At 42.3% G+C, this 14,126-nt stretch overlaps 1 protein-coding gene across 1 annotated transcript in view; it reads left to right on the top strand.

The window, feature by feature from the left end:
• Positions 1 to 4,218: 4,218 nt before the first annotated feature.
• Positions 4,219 to 14,126, top strand: part of vat1 (vesicle amine transport 1) — a 49,046-nt gene continuing 39,138 nt past the window's right edge. Inside the window, exons 1-2 of the mRNA XM_043675016.1 lie at positions 4,219 to 4,633; positions 10,660 to 10,867. Coding sequence (XP_043530951.1) covers positions 4,307 to 4,633; positions 10,660 to 10,867 — 535 coding nt within the window. The 5' untranslated portion in view covers positions 4,219 to 4,306. The remainder of the gene's footprint in view (positions 4,634 to 10,659; positions 10,868 to 14,126) is intronic.

The following is a 14,126-nucleotide window of genomic DNA, read 5'->3' as shown; positions in this document are numbered from 1 at the left end:
CACACCTTTCAAAAGTTGATAAAGCTTTAGACAGTGGTGTGCTTAGCTAATTGTAATAATTTATATGATTTCCTGGTGTACAGCAACACTTGGGAAATAGACATAATGCAACTGCTTACCCTCTTCCAGAAAATACAGTCAGCTGACCTAATGGTCAATCTCACAAACAGCAACTTTGCTCAGGGACAAGTATCCCTTAGCTACTATATGGAACGGGTCAAGAATAGGTATTGTTCAGGGCTGTATTAGTACAAGTAACAAGACAGATTCCCACTCCACATAACAACAGGAAATCATGAATTTCTTGGGAATGTGTGGGTGCTACCGAAAATGGATCCTACGACTTCTGCACAGTATGGTGCAGCTGGCTGACCTACTATAGAAAAAAGTAAAGATAGTATGGACTGAGAAATGTCAAACGGCTTTTAAAAAACTAAAGACCATTTTACGAAGTGAACACAGGCTTGAAGCTCCAACTTTTAATCAAACATTTAATGTAGCTGTTAAAGTCAATGACATCGGGATGGGGGTGTCCTTATTCAGGCTGATGAACCTGGAATAGAGACTTTAAATGGGTACTTCTCCAAAATAACTAAACAAGCATCAGTTGCAGTACTCTACGTAGAGAAGGAAACTCTTGGTTTATTATGAATGCTCATTTTGAGGTATATGTCCAAAATGGATACAGAAAGACCACAGTCCATACTGACTACAACTGCTAACTTTCATGAAAAGGTTAAAGACCCAGAATGCCAGGTTATTCCACTGTAGTTTGTTCTTTCAACCATATCACTTAAAAATCACCCATGTTGCTGAGATTTCAAACATGATTGCAGGCAGAGTCTAGATTAGAATGGTGCTGGAAAAGCACAGCAGGTCAGGCAGCATCCGAGGAGCAGGAAAATCGACGTTTCAGGCAAAAACCCTTCATCAGGAATAGAGGCAAGGTGCCTGCAGAGTGGAGAGATAAATGAGTGAGGGGTGGGGGTGGGGAGAAAGTAGCATAGAGTACAATAGGTGAATGGGGGTGGGGATGGAGGTGATAGGTCAGAGAGGAGGGTGGAGTGGATAGGTGGAAAGGAAGATAGGCAGGTAGGACAGGTCATGAGAGTGCCCTGCCCAGAACTTAGAAACACCCAATTAGAGCTGAAGTAACATAATTGACCAAGGCTGGAGGAATGAACGTGTAACTGTTGTTTATGGTTCTTTTTGGAATGAAATTAGAATAAATCTCATTCTATTCACCATGTGGGAAAATGTCATGACCACGTCACCATAACTATGTCACAACCCCTGGATTAAGTCAGAAGTCACATGACACCAGGTTACAGTCCAACATGTTTATTTGAAATCATAAGCTTTTGGAGGGCAGCCCCTTCCTGATAGTGGCCATGGGTTTGGAAGGTGCTGTTTAACAATCTTTAGGGAATTTCTGCAGTGCATCTTGTAGATGGTGTGCACTGTGATGGTGGAGAGTGTGAATTTGGGATGCTTTGTCCTGAATGGTACCTAGAGTACTGCACTCATCCAGGCACATGGGAATATAGGCAAAACGTGTGCTGCTGGAAAAGCACAGCCAGTCAGGCAGCATCCGAGGAGCAGGAGAGTCGACATTTTGAGCAGAAGCTCTTCATCAGGAATTACCTGATGAAGGGCTCATGCTTGAAACGTCAATTCTCCTGCTCCTCAGATGCTGCCTGAACGGCTGTGCTTTTCCACCACTACACTTTTCAACTCTGATCTCCAGCATCTGCACGCCTCACTTTCTCCACGTGGGGAATATACTATCACACTCCTGACTTGTGCCTTGTAGATAGTGAGCAGGCTTTGATGAGTCAGGAGAGGAGTTACTTGCTGCAGTACTGGTTAGAATGGTACTTGAAGCAACATGCTAAACTAAGGCCAGTCCTCCTGGCAGAGTTATTGGGGTAGATTCTGAGGTTTGCGCTTTGGTGTGAAACTGACAGGACAGGTCAGCTGTTCATTACAAAACAACAGTAATTTTAATACAGAATGAAATTAATAAAAATGAAAATCAGGCAGTTTCTCTATCAGGCAGCCAACACTTAAAATTGATTTTATGCCCCGAAGTCAAATCAAGACCTACTCTGATATCTTCAATAGATGGGGAATATTGGACTTTTTAAAATGTCAAATCTGCTTTATGTGTAACCTTGCCTGTACTCCTCAGCCTTGCAATAATTCTTGGTTATCCACAAAACCATGCATCATTCTTACAGCCCAGCAGCAATGACAACATAAATTTAATCTTTTAGCATTGACACCAGCAGATATTTTGAATTTTCAATGTTCATGCAGGAAGCCTGGTAAAGTACACAGCATTGGGGGAGGTGTGGACGATAGAGAAAAATGTTTTACAAACATCCTCTCTACTGTGCACAGGAAGCAGCACAATGGCTTAGACCTTGCCTTTTGCACAACACTGTTGTACATAAAACAAGCTGTATGGAAGAAATTGTAGTGAGAACCTTTCATTTGCTCATTTTACTATAAGTCCAATCAGAAACAAAACCAAAAATTGCTGGAAAATCTCAGCAGATCTTGCAGCATCTGTGGAGAGAAATCAGAGTTAACATTTAAGGTCCAGTGACTCTTCCTCAGAACTATATTTTAGTCACCCACACGCCCATCAAATTTTGGTTCAGAATCATAACTTGCCCAAGATTTGGGGAAAAAAAGACCTGGAAAGCTGATTTACCAGAAACCTTAAAGAGAGACCATCTTATTGGGAAGGCAACAAAAACAATTCATTGGAGGTTTGAAGGAGGGAAAACTATCGCAATGAATTAAGAGACCTTGGAGTGCAAGTTCATAGTTTCATGAAAGTGGAGTTGCAAGTAGACAGGATAGTGAAGAAGGCATTTAGTATGCTTGCCTTTATTGGTCAATCCATTGAGTACAGGAGTTGGAAGGTCATATTGTGACTGTACAGGACATTGGTTAGGCCACTATTGGAATAGTGCATTCATTTCTGTTCTCCCTGCTTTAGGAAAGATGTTGTGAAACTTGAAACGGTTCAGAAAAGATATAAAAGGATGTTGCCAGGATTGGAGGATTTGAGCTATAGCGAGAGGCTGAATAGGGTGGACCTATTTTCCCTGGAGCATTTGAGACAGAGGGGTGACCTTAAAGAGGTTTATAAAATCATGAGGGGATGGGTATGGTGAAAAGCCAAGGTCTTTTCCCCAGGATAGGGGAGTCCAAAATTAGAGGATATAGGTTTAAGGCGAGAGGGGAAAGATTTAAAAGGGACATAAAGGGCAACTTTTTCACACAGATGCTGGTGTGTGTATGGAATGAGCTGCCAGAGGAAGTGGTGGAGGCTGGTACAAATACAACATTTAAAAGGCATCTGGATATGTATATGAATAGGTGGGGTTTAGAGGGATATGGGTCAAATAGGACTAGATTAATTTAGGATATCTGGTTGGCATGGATGAGTTGGACCAAAAGTGAAAGTCAGGACTGCAGATGCTGGAGATCAGAGTCGAGAGTGTAGTGCTGGAAAAGCACAGCAGGTCAGGCAGCATCTGAGGAGCAGGAGAATCAATGTTTCAGGCAAAAGCCCTTCATCAGGAGTTGGACCAAAGGGTCTATTTCCATGTTGTATATGTCTAATGACAAAAATGTAATACTTTAGCTCAGGGATATGACCCATGAGATTAAATTGACATTGAGTGTGTTTCTAAACCAATCGGTGGGAGGACATAACAATTAGAACAAAACAATCAGTATGTGTGAGTATTTTTCTTTTATAGGTAATTTCTCCCCTTGCCTGAGCTGGAGTGACCCTCAGATCAAACTACCATCAGTCCTCTCTCTCTCTCTAATGACTGTGGTGACTTTACCAATTAGCAGGACAATATAATCAGTATGTGTGGGTTTTCTTTATTTATAGATAATCAGCACTGCACTGTGAGGCACTGATTTTACAATTGGATAGGAAGAAATGGGGGAAAAAAAGTCGCAGGGTGACGCGTCTGAAGAATGAATGCAGTGGCTGTATCTTCAGTGACGTTTGAGGCCCTCAGCTTTACATTCCAGCTCCGGGTTTTCAGGTCGATACATCGTCAGAGAGCCCTCGCTGACAAATAGACCTCGACTTGCCTAGGACCGTGCATTTGAGTCGAGCTCGGGCCGGGGTTTCCTCAGAGATCCGCCGTTCGTTGTTACACCCGTTAGCGTGGTTTTATTTTTGTTGCTTAATTTGGGGGTGGGTGGGAAAGGGAAGAGAGGGAGAAGACGAGGGAAGAAGTGGGGGGTGGTGGAAAAAAGAAAGAGAGCCATGTCTGTGGAAGAAGTTAAAGAAGCGCCGTTAGAACAGGAGCCTCAGCAGGCAACCAAAGAGCTGGAGCCAGTGGTTACATACAAAGCCATTGTGCTGACTGGCTTCGGAGGCTATGATAAATTAAAAGTGGAGCTCAAGAAGGATACCCCGATTCCGAAATCAGGCGAAATTCTAGTCCGAGTCAAGGCTTGTGGCTTGAATTTCGCTGACTTGATGGCTAGGCAGGGTCTCTACGATAGACTGCCGGCTTCACCGCCACTCGTCCCAGGCATGGAGTGTTCTGGGCTGGTGGAAGCGGTCGGGGACGATGTGACCGACAGAAAGGTAAGCCGCTCCCTGCAAACCTGTTGCTTTCACCCCTTCCCCGTTTTATTTCTTCTTTCTCCACCCCACCCCCCAAGAAGTTGCATTGCTCAGATCTCTAAAGCCACCGCCCAAATCCTTCTGAGGACAACAGGGTCTTTGGAGGAGGGTGGAGGGAGTTAAGCTGCGTGCGGGTAATTTCTACACTTCCCTGAACCCAATAGAAAAGCAGGTTCGAGATCTTTCTAGTCTGCAATCTCAAATTTCGGGGTTCTCTTCCATGAGGAGCGGGTATCTTGCCCCCCCCCGCCCCCCAGAGTCAATTTAGAATCTGTTTTCCTGTGTGTGTGTTCTGATGCTCAATAGCCTTAGCAGATGTGTTCATTTTTTAAAATAAATGAAAAACAAAAGAATTACTTATTATCCACATGTGCTATTCAGACCTGTAGAAGTAGCTCCAGTGTAGTTTTACATTTACATCTGGCTGGGTGTTTGGAATATATTAAATAATCTTAGTAAAATAAAATGGAGTTCCATATGTTTAAATGAGTGCCACTCCCATCATTTCCTTCTGAGTAGTAATGGAAAGGACCTGTCCTTTTTGGATTTACAACATGCAATTTCAAATGTTTTGGAATTGGTTTCTGCAAATGGTATGAATAAATTATCTTTTTGAGGTGGAAAAGCATTTCCCTGTATATTATAGTACTTTGATTATACTTTTTATAAATAGTTGTTTTGCTCACTTTTTTTGGTTCTCTTTGACTATTCATCATAACGTTATTGTCATAATATGAACTGAATTTTGTTCTTGTCTTTTGTGCTCCTTCAAACAGATGAAGTTAAGATGCTCTGTTTTGCAGTTAAATGCAGCATTTAGCTGTCTAGTCAGACTAGCGACGGAGATTAACAATTGGTCAGTTTTTTTAAACTCCCTGCAGTGGGAGGTGCCAAGTGTCTAGCATCTCCCTGATCTCTGGGCACTCCCTGCAGGAGTGCAACCAATATGCAGAGTTGGCACTTCTCAGCCCTTGTTGGGGTGGGGGTGTAATTGATTTTTTTAAAAAAAGTTTACATGCAATCCTGTAAGTCAATACTCCCACTCCAGATTCCCACCTGACGACTTGGAATGTGCTGATTTCTTGATGGGCATTAGATACCATCATTCAGTGGGGTATGGGGTTATTCAGGTACAAGCCTCAAGGCAACAACATCTTTGGATAGTACTACTTATAATGTTGAAAAATATTCTAGCATTTTTCAGAGGTGTGGCCAAACTAAAGATGGCGTGTATGCAGTGAAAGAAAATTGGGAGGAGTGGTGTGTGTAGAAGAAGCAAAAACTAATTGGGAGAGGAATTGGAGAACTTTGTCTGAGAGCTGCTGGTGGTGGCTTATGGGGTGATGTATTGATTACTGTAGCACCAGAGTAGGTCACAGGCAGTGTCCCTACGCCTAGGCAGAGAGACTTGGCTGCAAATCCCACCTGCTGCAGAAGTAAGTCATAACATAAAATCTTTAATCCTTTATAAATATTTTCTAATTTGAGATGAGCACAGACAAGAGGGATTTGAGTGAGAAATTGAGCACGTCTAGCAGCACCTATGACAATTGACATGGTCACATCTCTAATTCATTGGAGGGATGTGGACTTCGCTGGCTGGCCAGCATTTATTGCCTGTCCCTAGTTTCCCTTTGAGAAGGTGGTGGTGATCAGTTGCCGCCTTGATATTACCTTTGTGCTGTAATTAACCCACAATGCCCTTGGGGAGGGAAGTACAGAATTTTGACCCAGGAGCAACAATGCATTTCCAAGTCAGGATGGTGAGTGGCTTGAAGGGGAACTTACATGTTGAGGTGCTTCTATGTATCTGCTGTCGCTGTCCTTCTATATGGAAGTGGTCATAGTATGGAAGGGGCTGTCTAAGGTTCTTTGCATTTCTGAAGTGCATCTTATAGCTACACTGTGGCTACTGAGTGTCGGTGGAGGGAGTGGCTATGGTGCCGATCAAACAGGCTGCTTTGTCTTGGGTGGTGAAAGTGAGGTCTGCAGATGCTGGAGATCAGAGCTGAAAATGTGTTGCTGTAAAAGCACAGCAGGTCAGGCAGCATCCAGGGAACAGGAGAATCGACGTTTCAGGTATAAGCCCTTCTTCAGTAATGGTAACACCATTGGATGTCAAGGGATGATGATTAGATTGTCCCTTATTGGAGGCCTTTTATTGTGATTTGAATATTACTTGTCAGCCCAAGCCTGGATATTGTCCAGATCTTGTGGCATTTGAACATAGAATATCTCCTCAGTATCTGAGGGGTCACAAATGGTGCTGAACATCATGCAACCATTGAAAATTCCCACTTCTGAAGTCATGGAGGAAAAATCATTAATGAAACAGTGAAGATGGCTTGGCCTCTGATGCTATCTGAGAAACTCCTGCAGAAATGTCCTGGATCTGTGATGATCGACCTCCAAAAACCACAGCTCTCTTCCTTGGTGCTAGGTATGACTCCAACCAGTGGAGAGTTTACCCCCAATACAGATTCCAGTTTTGCTAGGGCTCCTTGACACTGGATTCAGTCGAACGTGGCCTTTACATCCAGGGCTTTCACTCTCCCGGCACCTATGTAATTGCCATTAAGCCAGCTTTTTATTCCAAGTTGCTATTGAATTCAAATCTCACCATCTGCTATGGTGGGATTTGAACATTAGCCTTGGATTCTGGATAACTAGCTCAGGTATTATGAATACCATGCTACCAACTCCTCTGCTACTGGACCTGCTGAGCTTCTCCACATATTGTTTTCCACTTCCCATCTCCAGCATCCAGTGTACAATGCTGCTGTTAAAATTCAGCCCGTCTTACTCAGGATCTTCATGACATATTTTCTATGACTAGGGGTGGGGAGAAGAATGTTAACATAAAATCTGTGGTCAAGATACCATAACCTTGCCCCTGTTAATATGATAGTTCGGTGAGAAATAAGCAGTCTGTCTGGCATGTGCAAGTAAAGGCTTGATAAGCAGCTCAGTGACCAGGATAAAACTGTCTGCCCACACCATCGTGTCTGGTGTGAGCAGGCTGTTTTGTTTTTGTGTAGCCTAGATAGAGTTTGGATGGGAATGGGGCTACCTTTATTCAATGGGTGCCATCAGAATTGGGGTTAGAAGCATTTACAGTTGAAGTATCAGTAGTTTACACAGTACATTTAATCAGCACGATGGCAGCGGTTAGCACTGCTGCCTCAGTGCCAGGGTCCCAGGTTCAATTCCAGCCTTAGCTGCCTGTCTTTGTGTGGAGTTTGCATGTTCTCCTCATGTCTGCATGGGTTTCCTCCCACAGTCCAAAGGTGTAGGTCAGGTGAATTGGCCATGTTAAATTGCCCACAGTGTTGGGTACATTAGTCAGAGGGAAATGGGTCTTGGTGGGTTACTCTTTGGAGGGCCAGTGTGGACTAGTTGAGCCGAAGGGCCTGTTTCCACACTTTAGGGAATCTAATCTAATCAACTGCAATTGAGATTCATATCATCTGAGGTGGCAAATGGATGAAATGGTTATATAAAAATGTAAGGTATGTCATTAGTAATGACAAATCTTTTAAAGAATTCAGTAATCAAATTTTCATGAATAACATGGACAGTTAAATTTAATTATTTTGCCAAACCACTGAAAAACTTGTGGGTGTAAAACTGAGATGAGAGAACAGGAGTCATAACACAGTTGAGCATTTAAAACATTTTCAATTCTGCAGTTGAAAGAAATAAGTAGATTGCCAAGCAGTGGAGGTAGAAAAAGTTTGATGTTTTTACAAAAGAAAACAATGAAATAAATGTTGGTGAAACCAGAATGTGTGACCACAGGGCCAAGAATGCATTGAGCATGATAAGGTGGAGGTAGAGAATTTAGTGGCTTTAATTTTAAGTGCTGCTGATGATGCATGAAAGCAAATGTGCGATATTGTGCAGCCCCAAACTGTGTACATGTGCCAAGCAGCAGAAAGGGTTCAGTGAGATTTTGGACATTACTAAGCAATTAGAAGCACTGAAAGAAAACAGTGGGAATATGATCAAATCTTGAAAGATTGACTCCTGTACCAGACCAGAATATTTTGTTATCCAGATGCATGAGACATTAACAAACTTGTTTAGAAAGCTTTCTTGGCCTAAGGATATAAAAATTAAACCCTGACGCCCATTTAATTCACTGTATTGATTTAGTTAATGCCTAATTAAGCAAAACTGCTTGTTTGAGTAAACTATTCTAATTAGATTTCATTGTTTTGGAAGGCTGTGCAACATTTTGTGATCAAAAGTAATGAGGTGGGAGTTGAGAGATTAAGAGTTGTAAGATTTATTGGATTTGTGTTTAAAACTTTTTGTGGGGGGTGGGGTTTCATTCAGTCCAATTAAACAAGACGTCATTGCAAACTTGTTGCTGTGAACAGATACTGGTTCTTTTTGATTTGGAAGTAATTTCCACAAGTGATAGTGTCAGCATCTATGACCTTCTTGTGAGAATGCTTTGGGTGCAGCTGCTTTGGGGGGGGGGGGGAGGGGTAGTAGAATGCGAAAAAGAAAAGGCTGGCTTCATTTTTTTTTGCAGTAGCACACTTTCTGCTCCAGGGTATGCTGAATTGTGGATGAATTTGATGTTAAAAGGGGGACGGAGCCAATACTGTGTTAAACAGCAGTGTTTCTCTTCTCTTCCTTCTGTAGTCCTGACTGAGATTAGTCCTGTTGAAGAAATCATTGTGAATGACTATTTGCATCATATCATCTCATGCTGTAGATGATGGTCTATCAACATATTTGGTATCAACACATTTTGCTTTACCATCAGGGCATAACACCAGCCTTAATTCTGTTTTATATGTATCGTTGGTTAGAAATTGGTTAGTTAGTGCAGTTTTCATGATTCCCTTTTATTTGCATCATCAGCAATCCAATGAAGTCCCAATTGAACTGATTGGAACATGGCATGGATTAACTTTTTCAGGGCACAATGTGAACACTATATTGGAGTCTGACAATAGGCTGCTTAGGTTGGGTTGGTTGCCTGTTATTAAATGGGGAAATTAAAAACAGTGCTCCGTTGGGGGAAGAACCAATAAAATCTTTTTTAAGTAAAGTACATTTCATTCTGATTTGGATGATTGAAGTTTGTGTTGACCTGTAGTCGTCACCCTGGTTGCCTACCTCTTACATGACCCAGATCTGCTTATGTGGATGTGAGCAAGAAGCAAATGGTGTCCACCAATGTCCTGAGAGCCTTCTGTGAACAGTGGGCTGTTGTAGTTCTATTACTGTTTGCAATATGTTCTGTGACAAAACATTGTTAACCAAAATATCTGAAATCCTGCCAAATAGGCATCATTCTAAGGGTCCTCAAAGCGCACACAATGAGGTACCAGGCAGAAATAGCTTACGAAGATACAATTTCTCCTCTTTGACCTTTCACCTCCATGTGACGTTTTGTTTGTTACTACTTTTATCTTTTTTGTAGTTGGATTCCTGAAACATAGATCACAGGTAATTGGAAGTGTGGAGTACAAGGTTATTGATTAGCAGTCAGCCATGCCTGTACCTATTAAGATGCTTTTTTTTCAATAATCAATTTTGAAATTGACCCTGAAATCCAAGTTTAACTGTTAAATGAAGCAGTTGAAACTTTATTGCTGGAACAGCACAGCAGGTCAGGCAGCATCCAGGGAACAGGAGATTCGACGTTTCGGGCACAGGCCCTTCTTAAGGAATCGTGTTAAATGAAGCATTCAGGCTGTCCTATTGTGAGGTTAGGGTGCAAGCTTAAGATATTTACACTTCAGAAAGTGTAATGAACCTGTCTAATGTGTGAATTAAATTTGGCAAACAACTAATTGACTTTAATTATTGGCAGCGCTATAGTGATCGAACATCTTTGGTCATAAATGACCAACCTCCCCACTTTTGACAAAGTCAAAGAACACAACAATGCTATGCATAAGTCCCAAGTTGTTGGCTGCTGCTTCCAACTCTAACTCAATGGCTCTTTCTCTCTATCTTTTTAATAGGTTGGTGACAGTGTAATTGTAATGAACAGAGCAGGATTGTGGTCAGAATTGGTTGTGATTCCGGCTAGTAATACCTTCCTGATGCCTGACGGGATGAGTTTTGAAGAGGCTGCAGCCATTCCAGCCAATTATGTTACTGCATATATGATGATCTATGACTTTGCAAATCTGCGCCCAAATCAGAGCATTCTCATCCACATGGCAGCTGGTAAGAATTCCTGTTGCTTTGTTCAATTTTTTTTTTTTTTCCCCTTTGATTCACTTGAGTATGTTGTAAATGTGCACTGTGATTATAACCTAAAGTCTTTAACTGAATTTCTTTGTGTAAAATATGTACCAGTTTTATGCCCCATGTACAGTATACCTGTAAGGGACATGCTCATGCTACTGTCACTATCATCGCTTGTGACTTAAACATCTCCCTCCATCTTTCCTCAGATCACTTGAAGCCTAACACCAGCAGAAGCATGTTCCTCTCGTGACATAACACCTTAATGTTTCTTTAGATGCTCATGTGACTTGGGAATATAATGTTTGTGGATTGCAATAAATGTCTGTTGGATTCTTTAATACCTATTATAGTCACACCCAGTTTCTTCTATTGCAGGAGATGCTAATTGGGTAAATGTTAAAACAGCCAGTTGAATACAAGCATGCACCAGTAGAGCAAGTGAGGTTTCATAATTGAAATATAATTAGGTTGTTTAGTTTTCTCTTGCATTCATTTTGAGAATTGGGAATATGATCAGAAATATGTTTTGCTGCATAATTAAAATCCCAAAACCATAATAAGACTTGAAGCTGAAAGCTATATGAGATACAGGTGATGCTTCTGAGTTCTCCTAAACTAGATCAGTTTTTTCTAAAGTTAGCTTATACTATTTACAAAACCGATTTGGCAGTAACTTTATTTAAAACACAAGAATAGAAATTTTAAAAATCTAATTGTGTACAAATGAAGTCTGTAATGCAACATTGTTGAACAATAGTCCAAGCTGCAACACTAATACAGTAACACACCTGATGCAGTTACCATCACATGGGATACAGCAGTAGTTTTAAGCATAACCAGGGCCCACAAACATGTCTCTGTTGGTGCAAGTTTCACAAAAGGAATCTTACAAGAGCTAGCTGCTTGAATAGTTCAATTGTATTGTGTATTTGAAGTCTTTGATTTAATATAATCTGAAAAATGTTAGTTGAGAGAATGCATGATATGAATGAAGTAACAATTTGGGGAGTGTTGGAGTGTAACTTCAGCCAGTAATCTTTGGCTTGAATCACCAAGTTGATGATTTATTGAAGATGTGCGATAGAAAATGTGTTTGTGTTGCAATCAGCAATGAGAATTGTCATAAAATACATTGGCACTACCAACTTGAAGCTGTATGGCATTTTAACACCTCTTTATTCCCTTTGAACCAGATGCAATTAGTAAATATTGCGTATGAAGTGTGCATATTCAATAAGCAACTGCAAACTGATTCCTCTGCCAGACCTGAAGATGAGTTGTGCATGTGCTTTGTGAAAGAGTGCTGCAGCTTCGAGTGTTTAACAGCCTTTGACTGGAGATAACCACATTGGTCTCACTTCTGACCCCACCTCTTTAGTTGTAGGGTAAAGAATGTACTATTTTTACTTACAGCTGTTTTAGTGCTCCCATTTTGAACCTACAGCACAAGTGAATGCTGAAAGGAAAGAGGCGATAGTCAATAGTGTATTTACATATAAAAGTGTTCATGCAAAATGCCATAGATGTTTGGAATATTTGATAGATCAGACAGCATTTATGGTGTTGAGTCAACATTTTCTCATGTAATATTGTGCTGAACATCTAGGTTTCAATGGGAATGAATACTTGAGGTAGGTGAGAATATACATTCACACTTCCACTACACCACTGGGCATTTTCTCATAGGTGGTATTGTTTAGTGGGAAAATAGTAGGTAGCCAGTTGAGCTTGTTGAAGCAGTTAGCCTCCAACAAATGTATTTTCCAGGTGGACTCCTGGGGGTGTGAGCAATACAGCAGTGTGGAGGGGGCCTTCTGGTGGCTGACAGTGGGTTAGTTCTCTAATTAGATATCAGTGTGCCCTATTTCCCACATCTACAGGCTGCTCTAAGTGAAGAGTCCCCTTCTCCCCTACCGTTCATCTCCCTCCATAATGTGGCATGCTATGGCCAATTTTCATATTTTAAACAAAAGAAAAGAGTTAAGAATAAAACTTATTTACGGGATGTAGGTATCACTCACTGGCTAAAACAGCATTTATTACCCATCCCTCATTGCCCAGAGGGCATTTAAGAGTCTGCCCCATTACTGTGGGTTTGGAGGAACATAGGCCAGACTAGGCAAAGATGGCAGGTTTCTTTCCCCAAAGGACACTAATGAGCTGGGTGGCTTCTTACAAAAATCAGTAGTGGTCATAGTAGGGCCTCCCTCCCATCCTCCTCCTCTAACCTAACTTTAAAGTTCACAGGTAAGCTACTCAGTGTTCTTGCTTTGGAGACAAAGTGTAGAGTAATGGCAGCGCAGGCAGTGGAATGTTCCTCCTGCCGGATGTTTGAGGTAGGGGTGACCACCGATACTCCTGCTGACTTCATCTGCAGGAAATGCAGTCAGATTCTGCTCCTCACAGAACGAGTTGGAACTGGAACTGGAGTTGGATGATCTGAGGATTATTCGAGAGGCTGAGAAGGTGATAGAAGCTACAGGGACATAGTTACGCCAGAGAACAGAGGTAGCTGGGTAACAGTTAGAGGTGGGAAGGGGAGGATGCAGGCAGTGCAGGGATCTCCTGTAGTCATTCCCCTAAACAATAGGTATACCGCTTTGGATACTGTTGGGGGGGACAGCCTAGCAGGGGTAAGCTGCAGTGACCGGGTCTGTGGCGTGAGGTCTGGCTCAGACTCAGAAGGGAAAGGGGGAGAGGAGGAGAGTGCTAGTTATAGGAGACTCTCTAGTTAGAGGGACGGACAGGCGATTCTGTGGGCATGGGCGAGACTCTTGGATGGTTTGTTGCCTCCCGGGTGCCAGGGTCCGAGACGTCTCGGACCGTGCCTTCAGAATCCTTAAGGGGGAGGGTGTGCAGCCAGAAGTCTTGGTGCACATTGGCACCAATGACATAGGTAGGAAGAGGGATGGGGACGTCATTCAAGAGCTCTGAGTAGGCTGGAAGCTGAAAGCTAGGACAGACAGTAGTCATCTCTGGGTTGTTGCCGGTGCCATGTGACAGTGAGGCAAGGAATAGGGAGAGAGTGCAGTTGAACACGTGGCTGCAAGGATGGTGTAGGAGGGAGGGCTTCAGGTATTTGGACAATTGGACTGCATTCTGGGGAAGGTGGGACCTGTACAAGCAGGACGGGTTGCACCTGAACCAGAAGGGCACCAATATCCTGGGAGGTAGGTTTGCTAGCAATCTTCGGGGGGGTTTAAACTAATTTGGCAGGGTGATGGGATCCGGACTT

Source organism: Chiloscyllium plagiosum, chromosome 33 (genome assembly GCF_004010195.1).
Source record: "Chiloscyllium plagiosum isolate BGI_BamShark_2017 chromosome 33, ASM401019v2, whole genome shotgun sequence".
Taxonomy (NCBI): domain Eukaryota; kingdom Metazoa; phylum Chordata; class Chondrichthyes; order Orectolobiformes; family Hemiscylliidae; genus Chiloscyllium; species Chiloscyllium plagiosum.
The sequence above is the reverse complement of the archived record's forward strand: the minus strand, read 5'-3'. Positions and strand labels throughout refer to the sequence as shown.